Here is a 23,016-nt window from a genome sequence, read left to right on the forward strand (position 1 = left end):
ATTTACCTCTCAACAATAAATTAATTTGCCGGATCCGAATCCGAATTGATATCTTGGATCTCCATGTTGAAGTTACTATATCCATACCCAAAAAATTCCACATTTGGAAATGAGGTTTAACGTATTTGGATTTAATTTGATTTGTATTGAAGATGAACATTGGCTGCATATGTGTCGCTTTGAAAGGAATTGTTATAAAGCTCAAATTATGACACTCTAAATATTATGTTTATTTAAAAAAAATAATTGCACTGCAATGTTGAAAAACTATGTTGTAACGAACTTGAATTTTTATTGTTTGCAATTTCATGTGAAATCAAAAATAGTATTTTGACCAAGTTTGTTTTTTATTATAGATCACTGTGCATCAGCAGGAGGTGATGACGTTGTTCTCTGTAGCAAAGGAATATGCGAAAGAAGCGCTGATGAGTACGTCATGCCCACACTGCATGGTACGAAAGCGATAGTAACTTCGCCCAACATTATATTCAGGCACAGATTGCTCTGAGAAGGGGAAAACAACACGGGTACGCGGACGATGTATGCACATCCTCTCATCTTCTCACGTGCCGTTCGTGCTTATGAAGCTTTTTCTTAAGCAGCAACGACAGGAGAGTATTTCGCCCGTGGGAGCAAATTAAATCCAATAGGACAAATGCTACTGAATCCTCTCGAGCTTTAAGCTCTCGGGCTTGTTTTTTTGTTCCCTTTTCTCTTCCTCTCTTCAGATCTAACGTTGCGTTGTTGTTGTTGGGGTTGGTGTCTAGAGAAAAACGATGACGGCTTGGAGGTCAATCTGAACTTTCACTTGCTGAAGCCAATGGAAGATGACAACCAAACAGTAGCGCCACCAAGCCCTCCATAGTATAGTTTGAAGCATTTGGGTTTTTTTGGAAAGCTAATAATCATTATTGACAAAGTTGAAGAAACAGGAAAGAACTCCGAATTAACCATTTTCGCCAGGTTGACCAGATACAAAAATGACAAAATCGACAAAATTGACAAATTTGAAAAAAATTGACTAAATAGAACAATTTTACTAAATTGACGAAATTGACAAACTTGACATAATTAATTGATTTGACAAAATTCACTTAGTTGAAAAAATCATAAAATTGATAAAATTTATAAAATTGACAAAATCGAAAAAATTGGCAGAATTGACCAAATTGACGATGACAAAATGGACAAAATTCACTGACTTGACAAAATTGACAAGATTGATAAAACTGACAAAATTAACAAAAATGAAAAAATGATAAAATTGACAAAATTGACAAAAATAACAAAATTAACAAAAGAGATGACAAAATCGACAAAATTCATTAAATTGACAAAATTGACAAGATTGATAAAACTGACAAAATCGACAAAATTGAAAAAAAAATACTAAATTAACGATGACAAAATCGACAAAATTCACTAAATTGGCAAAATTGACAAGATTGATAAAACTGACAAAAATCGACAAAATAGACAAAATTGAAAAAAATTGACAAATTGACCAAATTGACGAAATTGACAAACTAGGCTTAATTCATTGATTTGACAAAATTCACTTAGCTGAAAAAATCATAAAAATTGATAATATTTATAAAATTGACAAAATCGAGAAAATTGGCAGAATTGACAAAATTGACTATGACAAAATCGACAAAATTCACTGAATTGACAAAATTGACAAGATTGATAAAACTGACAAAATTGAAAAAAATTACTAAATTAACGATGACAAAATCGACAAAACTCACTATATTGACAAAATTGACAAGATTGATAAAACTGACAAAAATCGACAAAATTGACCAAATTGTCAAAATTCACAAAATAAACAAAGACAAAATCGACAAAATTCACTATATTTACATAATTGACAAAACTGACAGTATCGACAAATTTGCAAAATTTACAAAAATGATAAAATTGACAAAATGAACGCAATTGTCCAAACAAACAAAACCGACAAAATTGATAAAATTGACAAAAACTATCAAAATCGACTAAATTGACAAAATTGACAGAATTTGAAAAATTGACAAGGAAGACAAAACCCACAAAATTGATTCAATTGACAAAACTGAACGAATAGATGAAATTGACAAAATTCTTAAAATTGGCAGAGTTGAAAAGATTGACAAAATTGGAAAAAACTGACAAATCGACAAACTTTTCAAGATTGACGAAATTAACAAGATTAACAAAACTGACCAAATTGACAAAAATGAAATTATTGACAAAATTCATAAAATTGACAACATTGACAATAACGACTAAGTTGACAAAAATAACAAAGTTGACAAAATTAACAAAATTCACAAAATTGACAAAACTGTCAAAATTGAAAAAAATGATGAAATTGACAAAAATGAAAAAAATAGCCAAAATTGACAAGGTTCACGAAATTGACAAAATTGAGAAAACGATGAGAAAATTGACGAAAATGATAAAAAAAGACAAAATTAAAAAAAATTTACAACAAAGACAAAACTGACAAAATTGACAAGAATGATAATAATGAAAAAAATTAACTTTATGAATGACAAAATTGACGATGTTGAAAAAATTTACTCAATCGACAAAATTGACCAAATTGACAGCAACTGACAAAACTGACAAGATTAAAATTGAGAGAACAGACAAAAGTTTAAAAATAGACAAAATTGGAAAAATTTACAAACATGACAAAAGCTTTAGCACCGATATAATTCATTTAATACACATCATTTATAAAACAAGACCATGACTAAAGTGCAAATATAGGCCATTCGTAGAAGATTGAATATTAACCGATCATTCATTTGTTATCCAGTTCAGCCATTAGCCGAACTGTAACCTAAGACCGAATTCCTCGGAATCATGATCATGTTATCTGAATTATAGAATCAAGCATAGGGCCTAGACCCTCACGTCGCATATTTCTATAGTGATATTAAGTCCATCCTTCGCCCAACGATAGATTCTCAAGCACAGATTGCTCTGAGAAGGGGAAAACGACATGGGGATGCGGACGATGTATGCACACCATCTCATCTTCTCACGTGCCGTTCGTGCTCAGTCAGGAAGCTAAGCACGAACGACAGGAGAGAATTTCGCCCGTGGAAGCAAATTGAATCTTATTAGACAAATGCTACTGAATCCTCTCGAGCTTTAAGCTTTCGGGTTAGTTTTTTCGTTCCCTTTTCTCTTCCTCTCTTCAGATCTAACGTTGCGCGATGAAAGCTTTTCGTTCGCATAGAAAAACCTGTGCAATTGTTGCGTATTGTTGTTGGAGTTGGTGTCTGACGATAACGGCTTGGGAGTCAATCCAAACACTAGCGCCACCAAGTTCTCAATAGTAGAGTTTGAAGCATTTGGGATTTTTCTGAAACATGCACATAAATACGAATTAACTATTTTGGCAAGGTTGACCAGAAAAAAATTTAACTAAATTGACAAAATTCACAAAACTGACAAAATTGACCTAATTGACAAGATTGACAAGATTGACAAAACTCACAAAATTGAGAAGATTGACAAAATTGACAAAATAGCCTAACTGAGAAAATTGACCCAATTGACTAAACTGACAAAATTGACCAAATTGTCAAAATTTACAAGAATTACAAAATTCACAAAATTGACAAAATTGACGATTTTGACAAGATTGACAAATTTGACAAGATTAACAATTTCGACAAAATCGACAATATTGACACAATTAACAAAATTGCCGAAATTGACAGAATAGACAAAAATGACAAGGTTAACAAAATTGCCAAAATTGACAAGATTGACATAATTGACAAAATTGACCAAATTGACAAAATTGACAAATCTGAACAAAATTGACGAAATTGTTTAAATTGACAAAATTAATTAAATCGACAAAATGGTCAAAATTCACAACATTCCCAAAATTCATAAAATTGACAGTATTGATTTAATCTCCAAATTTGAAAAATTTGACCAAATTGACAAAATTGACAAAATTGTCAAAATTGACAAAATTGCCAAGATTGACAAAGTTGATGATATTGTCAAAATTAACAAAATTGACAAGATTGACAAAATTGACCAAATTGACAAAACTGAATTAAATTGACAAAAGTGACAAAATTTATAAAATCGACAAAATTAACAAAATTCATAAAATTGACAACATTGATTAAATCGGCAAAATTGACAAATGTAACATATTTGACATATTTGATATATTTGACATATTTGACAAATTTGGCAAATTTGACAGATTTGACAAAATTGAAAAAATTTACAAAATTGACAAAATTTACAATAGTCACAAAATTTACAAAATTTGAAAATTTAAAAAAAAAGACCAAATTGACATAATTGACCAAATGGACAAGATTGAAAAAAAATTGCGGAATCAACAAAAGTAACAAAATTTGGCAAAATGACATAATTGAAAATATTGACATTTCAAAATTATCAATATCGTTATCTTTTAATTTAATTCTACCGATTATGATACCCTACGTTGCAGCATTGTAGTAAAATCTAGCAATTGTAATTTTATCCAATAATTTTATCAATGTATTTGTTTCGTTTACTTGAGAGGATGAATTATTTTAAATACATGGTCAGGTTTTTTTTAGATTGTATTCTTAATTTTTACCCCTTCCATTTTAAAGTTACCTATAACTCCAAAAGGAGTAAATTGAGTGAGATTATAATGTCATAGAAACGGGATCATACAAGATATTCCAGAATCCAGATTCCAGTCATTCTAAAATCTTTAATAAGTTGCAAATAATGTTATTTATATGAAAGTAATGATTAAATCACAATACTTTGATCCTATAAAAAATTTTGAATCTTCATTTCTTAAATTCATTTTGGATTGACTATGCGTTTGAAATCCTTCAATCATAAATCAGAATTTATAAATCTATTATTTGTTTATTATTTTGTATCATATGTATCCAAATATAATTGACAGGCTGTAAGAAAGGCTACAATCCACTGTCAAGAGTATTAAATCGGGTTTTTTAAGTTTTTGATTCTCATAGAAAATATAAAAAATCGAGCAAAAGATGTACAAATGTTTACATTTTTCGATGCAGTGAAAAACTTTACCCACTATGGTGGATTGGCTTAATGACATCATCTACAGACTTTAATTATCCTATACCAAAAATTTTGGTGTAAAAATATGTGTCGGTCAATCACCAAATTTGATTAAATCAATATTTTTATAATTTAGTTACCAGTCCACCAATGCACCATCATGCAAATCAAATATTCACCTATTAAATCTCGTTTCCATATGCTGGAATATTGTTGTTTAGTATCACGCGTTTGTTCATTTCAAAATTTCATCCATCCAATCATCATTTTTTATGATTTCAGCTAGTAGATTTTTTTGTAGTATTATTTAACCCTAAATGAAGCATAAGGGTGCTTTTTCTTTAAAAACATTTTTGACAGAAAAAATGTAAAATTTAATTCGAACGAAACCAAAATTTACTGCAATTGATGCTTTATGCGCTATAACATCATAATAATATCGAAAACTATAAAAAATCAAACTGTTTAATTTGATTGATTTTTCACTAAAAACCATGTTTCTTGCAACTTACCCCTTTCTCTTAGTAGGGCTAAAACCGCATGTTTTGTAAATTTAAAAATAACTGGAGAAATCATAGGAATTATATTCGTCAAGTTATGTCGTGAGACGGAATACTATGTAAATAAAAATAATAACTGGAGAAATCAATAATTTTTCTAATTATGCCAATTCGATGTTCCATCAACCTCAAAACTTATGATGCACAAGCCGTACAATTATTCGTGGACATTCAGTTTATAGAAACCATTGAAGTTGAAAAAGTGTTGCATGATGCCCCAGTTGGCGGTATCTTTCAAATCATAGTTTTATTCAGCGAAATTATTGAACATAAAAATATATTTATGGCGTTTATCTAAATTGTATTGAACCCAAAAATGGAAAATTTTCATTCTTAATAAATTAAACATAGAAATATTGAATGAGCTTTTAAGTTGCTTGAAGCTTCTATGGAATATTGCTACTTACTGGCTGAGCGTATGGAAATCTATTGCTAACTAATGATGTTTTCGTATGGTGATACTTTTTAGAACTTTGTAAAAGATTCTTATAAAGAGCGAACACGAAATTATTGCGTCACCGAAATTTTATTATAATATTTGAAATCAAACCAAAATTTCTGGGTAGTTTTAAACATATATTTACTTCAAAAATCAAAAAAAAAGTTAATAGATGGACCCTTGAGTGTAAAATTAAACGCATTTTCGCTTGATGCATCAAAGTCTTTCCAAAGTGACATCCGGTGCCAGTTTCTCAGTTGTTTTTTTTTTTCATTTTCTTAACATGTCCTTCTCGTCTTTGACTGTCTTCTTGCTCTTCCGGAGTTTCCGCTTAAATATTGCCCAGTATTGCTCCACCGGGCGCAGCACCGGACAGTTTGGCGGGTTCATGTCCATTGGAACAAAATGGACAGCATTGGCCTCATACCACTCCAAGACACTTTTAGAATAGTGGCATGATGCCAAATCTGGTCAAAATAGCGGGGCTTCGTCGTGCTGCTGCGGAAACGGCAAAACGGGCTTCTCGAAGCACTCAGATTTGAAAATATCGCTTTTTACTGTGCCCTTTGTCCCAAAGGCTCACTCCTCAGTCTACAAAAGCAGTTGGCCTGCCAAACGAGATATTTGGAGGCGAACTTCGTCATTTTCTTCTTCTTAAATTTGTCGTCAACATCGAACTTCCTCTTGTCGGTGAAAAACTCCAACCCGGAATTTTCTTAAAATCGGCTTTTATAACCGTTTCGTCGTCCATCACACAGACAGAGCCCGAGTTTTAGTCATCGATTGTTGCCGCTCATCGCGGTTTGGGAAGTTCTGTATCTTGTATGTATGTATGTATGTATGTAGTTCAGTTCTCTTCTTTGCATTCTGGACGTAGATCTGCGACATGCCGATCTTTTTAGCCAAATCACTGCTTAAGACGTTGGGATTTTCTTTAATAATCCGTTTCGCATTCCCCTCCGTCTTTTTGTTCTTCGGGCCCGGTTTTCTTCCAGCTCCTTTGCCGTGGTCCAAAGTTTACCTTTTTGCGAGATGATTTTTTTCCACCCCTCTTTCGAGGTAAATTTTACCTTTTTTTCGTTCACCTATCAAAAAGACAAATTTTACATTTTTCGCATTCACCTAGCAAAATAGTAAATAATACCGTTTTCCCATTCATTGATTTAAAAGGTAAATGCTAGTTGGTTAGGTTGGGTTTCTTCAATAAAAATGGAAACGAAATTCATTCAAAAATTCATATTTATTTGAAATAAATAGGGACTTTTCCATTATATTTAATTTTGAAATGTATCACGGTGTTTGAAAAAAATTATTGAGGTAAGTCCTTTTTTCGCCAGGCTTGTAGCAATTCGGCTTCGCGTTCTTCCGCGCCATAATGACCACTGAATCCTCCTGCACTGCGTTAACGCATTCATGCTCTTCTCCGTTCGACTAATCCGGTCAGGTCCGGCTTTTCCGAAATGATATCTGGAGAATGACGTGGAATACACCTCGAAACTGGGCCGATCTGAAACAAAAGCAAAGTATTATGACGAGAACCAGCAAAACTAAATGATATCTAAGAAAACACTTACCATTCTGTTCCGATTTTCTCATATTGGCACGAAACAAAACTTCGCTTCTGAACGACAAAACAGCTTAACCTCAATAAACGGATTCGGCAGAAAGTTACTTTTTTTTCGAGATGTATTGTACCGTTTTGTTTAGCTCAATCCAGATCAATTTAATCTCGCTACGAGGTAAGATTTACCTTATTTGGATTTACCTTTTTTTCTAGGTGAATTGTACTTTTCAATTGAGCTCAATTCAGGTGAACTTCACCTCGCTACGAGGTAAGATTTACCTTTTTTGGATTCACCTTTTTTCTCGGTGAATTGTACCTTTTTTCCAACCTCGATTCAGGTCAATTTTACCTCGCTGTGAGGTGAGTTTCACCTCGAAGAGGTAGAAGTTACCTTTTTAGCTTTCACGAGCGTTCACCTTGCTATTTCGGTAAATTTTACCTTTTTATTATTTTCCGTGTACGTAATTTGTTCAAAATAGTCATATACTTACTTATAAAGTTGAAGTCATAAGATAGCGGAAGTTTTGCACTGACCATGATAACCGCAAATAACGGTTCAAACTCGGAAAGGACATGAATGCAACCTCTGATTTCAAAGCACAATTTATTGACCATTCATAAAACATAATAGCTCCAGGTTCCATTTCGATGCATAGAAAGCTGATAATTACCTATGGACCACAAAGGGTTCGCTCGGTAATATTTAACCTCGTCGAATTCCACTGAACAACCAATAACTAGCTCTAGATATAGGGGTAGGCATATTCCATTGTATGGCAGCTTGATATAGCAAAGGGTTTGCTCTTCTCATTGCCCCATAGTAGAATATTACGCACAAATCGGTAGTCAATTAGCACAATTACCGCAAATTTAATTTGGTGAACGAACATATGCCCACATGTATGGGAGAGAGTATGGTTTTACAATAATGGCAGGTATTTTCAACTGCTAGCCCGGAAGCGTGGTTTATATGGTGTCACACCCGGAATTATAACGAGTCAATTAAACGGTGTGGGTGTTATAAATCTGTCGAGAGTAAGTGTGATGCCTCCAGTTGAAAATAATTTATAAAATTGCTTAATCAACACCTTATCTAGTAGCAGATAAGGAATAATCAAATATAAAATTTCTAGTCAAATTTTTCGTGCAAAAGACTTTATTTTCTCTTCAAGGACAATTGCAAAATTTTGCAAGAGTGGCTGAAGCTATGACTGATAGCTTGACGTCAGAAGCATTTTCCCTGTCAAAATTCCTGAGAATTCCACCCGGCTGCCTAAAGCTTTTCTTCGCGTCAGAGAGCGTTTGTTGATCGAGCTTTGGGACAAGGACCTCGCAAATGTTCCGAAACATGCCTATTCATATCCCACGTGATAAATTGATGTTCATACGAGAAGTATATATAGACTGTATGAAAAGGATGCGTCGACTAGAAACATCACATCGCAACAGCTTCCGATAAAACAGAATATAAAATTAATGGCCTTTGCCTGTCGCTCGAGTTAGCTTTATTTTTTGTTCCGTCTCTTTATTGTGTGAATGATACCAATGATGCTGTGCTCGTTTCAAGCGAGAAAAAAAGTTATACGCCGTACTTATTCACTTTCGCACAATTTTCAAATCGCTTGAATAAAAACAAACCATCATCACATTATGAAAATCAAATTTGGAAATTGAAATAAAATAAAATTTACTCATGGCCTAATACGCGCAGCAGATGGTTGTTGTAACAATCCGCATGATGTACTTACGAACACTTCCTGTCTAAGCTTCCGCATCATGACCGGGTCGTTCGCTCGTTCCGGATAAACATGAGGAGTCCTACCGAGAGCACCACATCCATAAAGATAATTCTCCAGCTGCCATTAACATTACCCGGGGTCGTAAATATAAACCGAGGCTTATAATTCGTTAAAATGTAATAATCTGTTGTTGTTCCTCGCAAAAAGTACGAGGAAGTCGGAGATGCGAAGGAATAGTAACCCAAACGAAGAATGTTTTTTTTTGCAAAGTTCATCAACATATCCCAACTGTACCGATTTTGAGATGTGAAGCGACGATTTCGGGTCATGTGGAGTCTTCCACTTCAGTTCTCCCCCCAGAGGAGATTGGCAAACAAATTGATGTCGCTTGGGGGTTTTGCGATTTTATTTTTTCCTTATTCTGGCACTCTCATCTGGCGTTGTTGGTTGCTTGTATCTCGGTTGGACCGACGAATTGTGTTGCTCATAATCCACATCGAGCCGTTTCAGATACCGACCGGGAACATAAAATATCCGTCTTCATTTCCCCAACACCGGATCTGATGACATTTCGGAACCATGTCGAAGTAAATTCTGCGGTATACAGTAATTTCGTTATTTTTTTTTTGTTGTTGTTTTTTTTCTTGGTTTCAGGGTCCTCTTCGTAGGCTTGTGAAGACATGCCAATCCTGGTCGTCTTGTCGTTTGAATTTGCTTTTTTCCAGCCCACAAAGTATAGGGGAGAATGAGGATACTTGATCCCTGGGGATACTTGATTCCTTAGCTATATCTCGAAACTGGAATGTCTTACAAAGATCAAATGTTCTAGAAAAATGTGTCAAAATGAGCAAAATAACAATACCTGTAGTTTAAAAAAAATTAACAAAATAATTGTTTGAGTAATTGAACTTTGTTTGAAAAATTTCACAAAATGTAACTTGAAGATCTTTTTTCATCACTTTAAAATGTTCCTTACATGGTAAAATTATGAAAAAAATATTTGTTCCAATGTATCAATCGTTCGAACGTAAAATGAACTTCATAATGCCATATTTTTAAAGCAATGGAAAACTTTCAACTTTTTTTCAGAAAAAGTTTTCTAAAATGTTGATTATGGGTACAATTGATCCCCTAGAGTTGGGTACAATTGATCCCCCTTCCAAACGGCATATTCTGCTTCTGAATTGATCGTTATGATTGCTGATTACGAAATTACTAATATTTATCCAAAAACTAATATTTATCAAACAATTGTCTGAAGTAAAAAGCAAAAATAATGAATTTTCTCTTAATTATAAAAAATAGCGCCTTTAAGTATGCAATGTTATTAGCGTTGAGACAAAGTTATAGAATTTTCTTCTTATGTCTGCTATAAATTGTGAAATAAGAACAAACATGACCAAAATAGTCAATTAACATTCTATATTGGGGTTTTGTTTGATTTTTATACAAGGTTTAGGGCTTCCTGAATTAAAGATCAAGTCTCCTTCGATAGGGGATCAAGTCTCCCCTAACTTCAGAAAAATCGCAATTATTTTACTCCCACGAAAATACATCTAGTTCATCAACGGGTTCAATTATCGTTCTAATTTTTGGAGCATAGAAACTTGAAGTTACAAGCTGTCAGAAAATGTCAAAGACGGTGAGTTGCTAAATTTTTCCAAAAAGATATGGTGAAAACAAGAAAAGGGGATCAAGTATCCCCACTCTCCCCTACTGCATATAAAAATGCTGCATTTGATTGTATCGCTGTTGTAAATTATTAACTTTTTCCTGGAATGTGTCTATATTAACTTTTTGAAGATTATATCATTCATATGATGGCAAACAGATCAGATAAGAATATAAAATCAATAAGGACAAAATTGACAAATATGATAAAACTGCCAGTAATGACAAAAGTGGCAGATATGACAATTACAAAAACAAAAGAGAAATATCAGTCATTGTCATTCAAGTGATTTTTGTATTTTTTGTCATTTTTGTTATTACTGTCACATTGGTGAAAAAGGATTCTATTTACCTACTTAAAAAAATTCAAAAAGGACAAAATAACAAAAATGGAAAAAAGGACAAAAACGATAAAAGGATGAAAAAGACTAAATGACAAAAATTACGAAATGAAGCAATGACACCACTTATGAAAATGACAAAAACGATAAAAAGGGATAAAAATTACTAAAACGATGAAAATGAAAAAAATCTACAAAAATAGTGAAAATGAAAAAATGAATACAACGAAAAAACTTCAAAGGTGAAAAACCAAAAAAGGACAAAAATGACAAAAACCATAAAAATACAACAATATTAAAAGCTACAAAAATGACCAATAAGACAAAAATGTTATATTTCTTTTCATTTTTGTCATTTTCATCATTTTAGTGATTTTTGTAATTTCATATTTTTCTGATTTGTCATTTCTGTAGCTTTGACTTTTGGTGTATTTTTTGTCATTTTCGTCATTTTTGTCCTTAGTTCGTTTTTGTCACCTGTAAATCATTTTCATTTTTATTATTTTTTTTTCATTTCATTATTTTTGTCGGTTTTGTCATTTTCATAGTATAAGTAATTTTGGTCGGTTTTTGTTTCATTTTTATCAGTCTTGCCAATGCGTCATTTCGTAAATTTTGTCGATTTGTGGCATTTTTATTATGTTTGATTTTTTTGTATTCTAGTTTTTTTTTCTCATTTTCCCATTAAATTTTGTCTTGAAAAACTGGAAAATTATTATTATAAGATATTCTTCTTAGTTTTTTATTTAGTTTTTACTGTTTTTATCATTTTGTTTAGATGTTTTTTTTACCAACACACACATATTTCAGATGTCAATTAAACTTGATGGTTCATCACAGAGATTCCATCAATTTAACACTAACTCGTACATCTTTGCAAGGATAAGATGGGTAGCATCATACAAATGCTAAAACAGCCCGCAGAATGAACGTATGCATGCCGCGGCAAAGATCCGATATCTTGACTGTGGCTTAAAAGTCTCAAACGCTATCCTTTAGGCCAGGGATGCGCGTGGCCCACGAGACCCTCTTGTGCGGCCCGCGAAGCTTTTCTCTAATTGAATTAATTTCTACAATTTTCTTACTAAAGATTGTCAGTTATCATAAAATACCAGTCAATAGTTTTGACGAATATTATTGGCGTTTTTTTAATTAAGAGTATATATTTCCTAATGTTTCTCAAAGATTTCAAACTTCGAAAAAAGCAAAAGCAAATTAATAAAAATATAAAAACTGCTAATAAGCACATGCCGATGATTACTATTTTTTCCACTTCCGTCAAAGATGAAGCTGTATGATAAATCTGCTCAACAAATATTTTTTTAAAAATTTTTTTAAACAACACAAATTAACAAATAAAATATGTTTGTTACGAGAGATTTAATCTTTTCACTTTGAAAATAACAAATTCAAAAGATTCTCATAAATCAGCAACACAAATCCTATCCCAGTATTTTGGCTGACAGAAGTTTTATAATTTGGAGCTGAATTTTGTTTATTGAAAAATTTGTGAAAAGTTGTGAATCTTTTTCAAAAAAGTTAATCTTGGGACGCCCTTCAACCGATCATCAACTGCAATGAAGCCGTGTTTGATACGAGGATGAACGAAGTAAATCAGGCAGCTAAGTACAATTTTATTATACAAAACATTAATGAGAAGCTACCATCAGACTGTTACCGCGAAGAGGCGAGCTTTTTGAAAATCAAAGCCAATTTCAATTTTGAAAAATCTTTCGTCGTAAAACATCGATAAGTTCGTCGATATATTTTAGACAGTTATTTTATTGTGAGATTTCTGGTTAACTTTATTTTACTGTCTTGTTCACCATCGATTGTACCTACAGTTGAAGATTCCTCCATATGATTTCATGTTTATGTTTATAAGTAGATAAAAAGTTTAGCATTCGTTCCAGTCTTCGGAGGCTTTTAGAAATTGGAATCTAAACTTATCCAAAAATCATTAAAAAGCCTATTTAATTGAAAATCCTCCACTTGTATCGACAAGAGGAAACATCGGTCGTATTAGGGTTCATTAATGCCAAATTATAAGACATCTAAGTCCATGTTTTTGCCTACTTCTATAACCTGTTCGCTCCACGATAAATATACTTTAATAAGCCATCAAGATCAAGGCCGTATCTTTCATTTGCATATCTATTGCTAGCGTTTTGTCATATTTCCGGGATTTTCACCCTATTTTGTCAGTTTTTATTTACACAATTTGATTGAGATTTTTTTTTTAAATGAGATAAAGATTCTTTAGACTGGGCAAAACAAAAATTGAGAAAATTATTTAATTTCAAATTTTCGGGCCTTAGTTTATCAAACAAGTCTTGTGATTGCAATATGGATAAAATTTTTAAAATATTTAAATTGATTTAAATTTTAATTTTAAATGGAGCTTAAAAATTGACAGCAAAAGTCAGATTTCTATCTTGACTAAAGCATATAAAAAGATCAATGCTTTAAGAAAAAATGCCTCTTTAGAGATATCATTTGGTTAAAATTGGATAGTTTTCACTTCAATAACATAGCTGAGATTCATTTTAATTGATTTAGAAGCCAACAATAGTAAAAAAAATTATAACATAAGATCACAACACAGTCAAAGTGTCTCCATGATCATATCCTTTAACCCATGTTCCCAACAAAAATTGTATTGCTAGGATGCAGAGGTGACCTCGGTCCTAAAGCATGATTTATTCTGTCATTCCTTTCTCTCTTTTCAATTCTATCTCTTGACTACTAGGACGTGGCCGGCGCCGTTATTGATGTAGAAAGAGAGAGCATCAGTTTTGGGCATTGTGAATGTGCTGTCAATCCCAGACACCATTCTTTTGACCTTTGAACAAAATTGATGGCCTCGGTCAATCACGGAGTAGCAACCATTGGCGATGTGGAACTTGTTCTACTGAGCCACGCCTGCGATGATGGAGTTCGAAATGTTCGATTCTGAAACAGATTTAATCTATATGACTTGTTTTACTTCCTTAATTTAAGTAAATTTAAATAAAGTATGTATGATTTCATAAAATATATAACATTTCGGGCTCAATGATTAATGGTGGATGTGAGTAGTCAATCAAGCTAAGCTAAGCTAACACAAATCCAATCCCAGTATTTTTTTTCTACGTAATAAAATACAAAGACTCTTGATATTTTATCATTTTGAGCCGACCACATTTCCAACTTTATTAAAAGTATTTATACATTCTCCAAAACTAAATATATTTTATTCTGCTTTTGTTTTCAATCGGTTCTAAAATTTCTAGATTTTGCAGTTCATTCTACAGTTTTTCAGTCTTCAATTTTGTATTTTCCAATCCAATCTGCAACCGTTGTCAATTTATTCTCATGATTCTCATGATTTCAGTGTCGGATATTCAGAATTGTGAGCCAACATTTTCTAAAAATTCAGAATTTTTAATCCTATGCCTTTCCCAGTAGTATGAACATTTAGCTAAGAAAATCTTTTCGTATCTTTAGAAACAATTAATCAATCAAGAATGTAAACTGTAACCAAGGTTCTTTGACAAAATTTGTTCAATATTCTGTGGAATTATAGTTTTTTTTTCTCGGATATCGAAAGCTTTTGCTCATCATCTTATGACGAATTTCATGACAAAAACTTTCACCGTTTAATGAAAAAAACCAAGGCCTATATTGCAATTTTTATTTTTTTAACAACGAATCAACGTCCAGCTCTAAAAAGACAGCGGTTTCGAAAGAAATAATAACCTTGGAAAAATTCCGTTTATGAGGAAAAAACAGTTCATCAAATGATATCTATGTTTAAAAAGACGATGGCATGGAAAAAATCAAATTGCCTACATGAAAAAAAACTTATTATTTTAAAATGATAACAAATGCTGACTGAGAGATTTACCTAATAAATTTAGGCTGATATTGCCTGTTAAAATTTGTTAAATGAAGTGAAATGTATTGTTTTGATTTTTACTGTTTTATTTTTTCGCCAGATGTTTGTAGTTATAAAAGTAAATGGTTTTATGTTCTTACGAACTGCTGATTATCTGCAGTGTTATTGCAAATGCGGCCCGCCGTCCGTAATTTGGAACTCAATTTGGCCCATTAGCTCAAAAGGTTGCTCACCCCTGCTTTAGGCTACAGACTGCGAATTTGTTAATGTTATACGAAAATGGAAAATAATAGAATAACTAGTTTTTCAGTAAGATTGCGTGTTGATGCTAGTGTTAAGCTTTTGAATATGTTAAGGACCACCCTAGTGGAATATGAATTAGGGTTAGGTTGCTTTAAAAACATTAAAATGGTTAGCATTTGGTTTGAATCAAATTGTGATTTATTTTACAAGCCAGTTCTTAAACATTTCACGTAAATGGAACGGAGTTTCGAAAAAGGACCAAATCCCAGAAAGCCGTTTTTCGGTCAACAATTATATTTCAAAATAACATCCGATCTCGACGTTTCATGGAGTTTTAAGTCATTTGTCGTAGAAATACGATTTTCCCGAAAACATATATTCTTAAGTAATTTTTGAAGTAAAAATAGCTTTTAACGCTTCAACTTAATCCCAATAAGGTCCGATTGGGCTTTAATTTTATGGAGTCTTTTGGGCCAACCAGCTATATCTTTATGATGTGTTTATATACGTTCCATATACATAATAGAATTATCGCATGAATGTTGATAAAAAACAGCATTTACCTACCAAAGTGGAGAAACTTACATACATAAATTTCATTTCTTTCTAAAACGACGAAAATGATATTTTTAAACAAACAAAAAAGTTTTAATTACCAATATCTTCGAGCCACATCGAGCTCCGTGCTAGTTTTTGTGGTTTTTCGATGGAAATGAACACCAAATATGTAATTCGCAGAGGCTTATATTGCGAATATTTGCGCATTTTTAATTAAACTGTCGATCTAATACGTAAAAAACTTAAACGAAATTCTACAGCGGTCGACAAGCTTTTAAGTCTGAAGAGCCGAAAGTTACATTTTTTTTAAATTTCAATGTTCGAAAGACCCACATTTGTTAGTTGCAATGAAATGTCTATCATGAACTTCTAAATTTTTCTGTTACTAGTTTTGATGAAAAATTCTGAATAACACAAGGTTTTTCATACTTTGTCTCCAGCAACTCTAGTTTTTGAAAACCAAGAGTTGATTCGGAAGAGAACTCTGTTTGTTTTCTGCGATACTGTAAAAATTTATTCTGTTTTTCAAACTGAAGCTTCAGCATGATCTAAAATCACAATTGACATTTCTTTCTGTTTTTTGCCCTCATCTAGTTTAAAATGAGAATTTGATAAAATTTATGAGCATGTTGAAACGAATATTTTTTTTCAAATATTTACAAGCATAAATCATAATTTACTACAGTCATCCACATGGTTGCTAAAAAATTAGAATCTTCAATATAAGGGACTCAGAAATGAAGTTTGTGTGATTGTAACTCTGAAACCAAAATATTTAGTAAAACATATTTTGAGAACAAGTTGTGGATAAATTCCTTCAATAAGATAAATATTACAATACTGTATGTGATTTGTTTGAGAAAACTTATATGGACGTAAGCTTTCCTTAGTAAAATTCGGGAAATTGGAATAAAAAAACAATAATATATTTACACATATATATATATTTATGTAGTTTACGTTTTTTAAAAAGACATCGATGACGTCAGAGACTTAACTTTATAACCCTTTTTTGCCTATGAACTTGAATTCTGAACTTTTGTTTTTTTGATTCTAAAGTTTTTCACATTTAGATTGCTACAAAAAACGTCTTTAAATTTTACAGTAGAGTATTGATAGAGTGATAATAGACACAAAAGAGTTTTGAAAGAGTCTTAATTTATGTCTCTAAAGAGTTTGAAGGTCTGAAAACAACATCAAAAGATTTTAAAGGAAGTCGAAAATATCTCCAAAGAATGGGCTCGAATGAGTTTCAATCTTCTCTGGGAAAGTCCAAAAAGAGTCTCAAAAATTCCTTAAAGAGTCTCAGAACAGTCGTACACTCAGAAAAATACTATTATACATGCCATAAGATTCTCTTTTGAAGTGGTGCCATAAGAAAAATCAATGAAATTCATAAGATTATCTTATGACGAGAATGAACTCTGCAGATGAACACCTGCTTCAATGAGAGGTTGTGGCTTTTCATAAGAGGGTCTTATAAAACAGGAAATGTCACGTTCGATGAGAATAATTCAAAATTATTGATGTTAACAATTTATTTTATTGTTCGACTAATTTGGTTGAAATTACATACATTATGGTCACCATCAGCAGCACATCAATACCCGGTTCCAAAGAATTTGTAAAAAATTGGAGTTTACCTTTACAAATATGTTTGACGATTAGGTACAAAAATAAACTTCAATTCAAACTTACCATTTAAAAGAATAAAACTAATTATTCCACAACTTCGTTTGACAACTGAAAAATGACTGATGGAATGAATGTGTTCATAATTTTTCTACATTGCCGTTTCTTCTATTTTTCATAAGAACTTCGTATGAAAATTGAAAGAATTTCAGAAGACTCTTATGAAAACTTAGTTTGGACGCAAAAAAGGGTTTCATAAGAAGTATCTTATTAAAATTATAATAAGATTTTGCCTGAGTGAGTGTCTCAAGAGTCCTAAAAGAACTATAAAAGAGTCTCAGAAGATTTTTGAAACAGCCTCAAAACCGCCCGAAAAATCTCGAAACAATCTTTAAAAAATTGAAGAGAGTCTCTAAATTGTCCTTTAGATTCCCAAAAGAGTCAGAACATAGCTTTATAGCAAGCTAAAAAGTGTCAAATAATGTTAAAATAAACTCAAAGGGTCTGAAAAAGGGCTCCAGAGAGCCTCAAAATTCCCTCAGATAGTGTCAACAAGTCCTACAAAAGTTTAGGATCAATTTAAAAATAGTCTCAGACCAATCTCATGAGTTTAGGGCTTGCTTTTAAGCTCTTTTCAAAGCTATTAGAAGGCCTTTCAGGACTCTTGAGACTCTTTTGAACCTTTTTCCAGACACATTGAGGGCTTTTTCAGAACTCGTGAGATTGGTCTGAGACTGTTTTCAAATTGATCTAAAACTTCTGTAGGCCTTGTTGACACTCTCTGATGGAATTTCGAGGCTCTCTGGAGCCCTTTTTGATACCCTTTTGAGTTTATTTTGACATTAATTGACACTTTGTAGCTTGTTATAAAGTCTAAAAAGAGTATCGAACCGATCTTCAAATAATTTTAATAGAGTCTCAAAAGAGCTCCAAACGAATTTCAAAAGACTCTGAAAAGAGTCTCAGAAAAGTTTCATATGAGTCTTTTTTCTCAATTTGAAAAACTGTTTAGCATTTCTGATTTCTGATTGAATAATTTTTTTTGTTTTAATGTTTGTTGTCAAACTAAAATTTGATAGTCATACTTGTTACTTTTATTAAATACAAAAAAAATGGTTCTCTTCAAAGCTAGTGATGTCTATTTCGATTTGATATTCATGCCTAAAATTGTCTGACAAAAAAGGCAATGTGTAGGCTAACGGACTTATTTTGGACCAGAGGACCAATTTTGGACCACCTTGTCTAGCTCTCTTATAAAACAAATAATCATTCAATTTTTTAACAAATATTGTTGAAGCCCGGTCACTTGATGTAATGCAGTAATTTTTTTCATTATTAGTTGCTTTATAAAAGAGCTAGACAAGGTGGTCCAAAATTGGTCCCCTGGTCCAAAATAAGTCCGTTAACCTATCAGGTTTCCCAACCGTATTTTCGACGGCATTTTTTATGTATAAAGCCCTAAAATGCTGAACTAATAAGTTAGCAATTTGATCCCGCTATTGGTTCACTTTATGTTTAATATCAAAATATGCGGCTTGTTAAACTGAACAATGTTGTCGAAGGCACCAACACTCTATCTTTTCATCCCCGGGCGCTATTAATTTAGTTCCACTAGATTGATGTACTGTACCAGTGTGCATTTTAAACCTGTTTTCTCCACAGCGTGACATGACCAAGGTTGCCGAAATAACAGAAAAATCTTTAATTACACAGAATTTTCAACAAATTTTCATCACAGAATCTGTGTCACAGAGCACAGAATATTTAAAATATTCACAGATTTCACATATTTTTAGATTTTTAAACGTTTTTCTAGAATTCTAATCTTTTATGTCAACATTAATTTTGGATTTCTAACTTTGTATTGGAAAATCATGATAGAGTTGTGGTTGTTTATAAATTTTTCTCAAGTAAAGTGTAAAAGAAACACAATTTCTCATGACTTTTTTTTTAATCAATCACAGAAAATCTTTTTTTTTCACAAAAACACAGAATTTATTTCGGCAACCTTGGAAGTGACGACGGAACTTAGCCCAGGTGCATGTCGGGAACGGTAGGATCGAATTTTAAAAAGTGATATTTTTTTGGAAAACTATCGCAAAGATCTTGATGATCAAAAAGTTTAACGAATTTGAATTTGATCAAGTTTACGTCCTGAAGTTGAGTTTGAAGTTTATTTAGCGAAAATGTGTAGTTTTAAAGGAACTTCACCATTTTCGACAATGAATTCATAAGTTACATATATGAATCATTAAATGTGAAAACTGTTCATTTTTGAACGCGTTCTTCATACCGCGTTTAATCATCTTATTCAACCACCAAAAAATTTTGCTGGAGAAGTAATTTGAAAATTTTACTCTCAGAACGCAAGTGCGTGGAGCGTGTCTTATTTCCATATACAGATAGGTATATGTATATTCTGAAGTTTTAATTTACTATGCGGGATTAATTTTTTTCACACAAAATATTTCTTAAGAAATTTATATTTTAAAACATTCAATAACTTACAAAATAATAACTTTTGTCTATCTCTTTTTTCCAGCAACAAGAGAAACGACGGGAGCTGCGGTTGAAGAAGTTCTGGCGAACGACCACCAAACCGCCCACGTCGTCCGAGGACTCCGGCGGCTGCGAAAGTCCTACAAAACTCGGACGAAAGGCCTTCCAGCAGCAGCTGACAAATAGCAGTGTCATAGTCCATAGTCCTCCCCGAAACCCGCCAGCATGCTCACTGCCGCTGCTCCAGGTGTGGCCCAGCCAGGACTCCCCGCGGGGCGAAGCGGACGGGCAAAGTTTCGTGTTTCCGCTGGCAGCTGACGATGGGCAGCAGCAGATCAGCTATCTGCAAACCTCGCTGATGAATGCGGTGCCATCGAGCAGCAGCAGTGGTGATCTCCGGCGGAATTCTCTATTCGTAGATCAACTGCAGGCCGGTGATTCCGGGATCGACTCGGTTCAGGCTTCACCGTCCCCGATAGCCATGCCCTGTCATCCGCTGGTAGTTTCGAATGCCATTTCACCAAGTGCATCGCCCACGATGGGTTCACCAACGCCTTCGATAGATCGGCAGCGACGGCCTTCGGCGTCGCTACTGCACCCGGACCATGCTCGACTCTTTGCCCTGAGGCAATCGACGTCACCCGACCAAGTATTTGTGATAGCCTAAGGCACATTCTAAAGCTAGGTTCATTCCCTGTTTCTCCATTTTAGACATCACTAGAAGACAATACTGAATTCAATGGTGCCATAGGGAATCATCTATGCACCGCCAGCTCCAGCACAACTTCCTCCCTGACGTCGGTGGCAGTTGCAACCTTAGGGCAGCATCCTCAACGGTAAGTTTCGAATTCTGAAATGGGGCTTTGTAAACTTAATTTAATGAAGTTCGTCATTTTTTTTTATTTCTACCTACTCACCGTACCGTACTATATGAGTCTTGGACACTTGATGTTCAAAACCCGATGTCTCCCTCTCTGGAGCCACTCCAAAGTAACCAAAAACTACCTAGCTACTTAATTTTGTACGTTCAAAGTTCATATTTAGCTGATTAAAAGGAACACGAGCGAAATGAAAACCGTGTTTCCTAAAGTTCTTAATTGGGATTTCTGAACGAAGATAAAAAAAAAGTCTTAACAAGAAGCATAGAACATATCTGTGCGCTCCAAGTACCTCAAAACGTCCGGATATCAATTTGGCCTATCGCGCTTTGTGAACTTCTTGAGAACTTTTTAGTTCCATGCAGAACTTCAATGGAACTTTAATGCGAATTGAGTTGTGTCAAACATTTTCAAATGATTTGTTCTGTTTGTTGAACATTTTCTTAAAAACTTTTTCGAAGGCATTCTCAATTTGTGAACAAAAAATTGACTGTTTATAAAAAATAAAAAAGAATGGTTTGTTTTATTACCGTCGCCGGCGATTGGGAGAAAAATGGGCTAAGGAAAAATCATTCCAACGTAAAAGTCCAGGTAGGTACATATAAAAAAAATATTATGGGAATACTTTACTGATTCAAAGTTTCAGCACCAGCTTTCCTTGAACCGGATTTTTCAAACACAAATTCTATAGTGTTGGAACATCGAAGATTGAAAGAAAATATTTTTTTTAATAACAACTTGATTCATCTGAAGATGAGGATGACGAAACCGAAATTAACTTCGATGGAGACCTAATCAAAAAATTAAATTTGGAAGAATCACTTTGATATTGGGCTCAAAAACAGGGCAAACACGTTCTGCAATAAATCTGATTATGAAATTTCCACTGATGGAAAAAGATTACCACGCTTAGCTAGGACGTTACTCAAAACATCGAGAAATGAAAACTCAAAAATCGTTAACATTCCTGGTGATCAGTTTTGATACAGAGGCGCGTACGTTTCTGCTTGAATCAGTTTTTTCGATATTTCATTTTGTAACGTAGTTTATGTAACCCCAAGTATAAAATATAACTTTAAATTATGTAAGAAACATTGATCAACCAATGTCGATTTCAATCAACGTTAACGTTGATGATTTGCCAGTTTACAAAAGCAGTAAATTATAAATATGTCCAATTTTGATTAATATATATAAAATTGATGAAGCTCATCCGATGCCGATAGCTCTTTATTGCGGAAATATCAATCAGTTCCAAATAAAAAGAATAAATCTGGTTTAAGATCTTTTCTTATTCCATTGTTAAAATTTACAATGAGTTATATATTAAATTTACTTTTTTTTTAAATTCATACGCCAAATCCTAGACCGTCATTCGAATACGATCCTTCACTTTGACCTTCTCGGTGGGTCTGAAAGACTACCAGATAGAATTGAGGGCAGCTGTCTAGCGACTGAAAACAATCATCTAATGTGAATTTAAAAAAAACCCTAAATTCACCCAAAAATTAAAAAAAAAAACAGAACAGAAAGCGGTACCTTTAACCCTCATTGCAATTTCTTTTTTTTTTATTAACAAATAGTTTTATTAAGACATTTAACTCATAAAGTTTTGTTGTACCGAGTATTCACTTCACTTGTGTTGTGTTAGTAAGAAGGGGAGCCATAATCGTCGCGGCGAATTCATGCAATTTCATGCTCTTTCATTTTTCCTCGAATTCAAGTTCAATTAAACGTTTTTAACAAACGACCTCCTTCTGAAACAGCACCTCATTGACTGGATGCATATGCAATAGAGTGCCCCAAATGACCCGACTTTTGAAAAAGTTATACGCTGCAGGCTAAAATTGATGCTTGGCCTAGTACAAGATCTCATGCCAAATTTGGGCCAGAACGGATCACGTTTAGGGGTCGCTCAACGAGTCTGAAGTTTGTATGGGATTTTAAG

The 23,016-nt window shown here is 33.2% G+C and overlaps 1 protein-coding gene across 1 annotated transcript in view; it reads left to right on the plus strand.

The window, feature by feature from the left end:
• Nucleotides 1-23,016, plus strand: part of LOC129744745 (uncharacterized) — a 298,023-nt gene that overhangs the window by 262,121 nt on the left and 12,886 nt on the right. Inside the window, exons 3-4 of the mRNA XM_055737436.1 lie at nt 20,234-20,839; nt 20,902-21,026. Coding sequence (XP_055593411.1) covers nt 20,234-20,839; nt 20,902-21,026 — 731 coding nt within the window. The remainder of the gene's footprint in view (nt 1-20,233; nt 20,840-20,901; nt 21,027-23,016) is intronic.

Source organism: Uranotaenia lowii, chromosome 2 (genome assembly GCF_029784155.1).
Source record: "Uranotaenia lowii strain MFRU-FL chromosome 2, ASM2978415v1, whole genome shotgun sequence".
Taxonomy (NCBI): Eukaryota; Metazoa; Arthropoda; class Insecta; order Diptera; family Culicidae; genus Uranotaenia; species Uranotaenia lowii.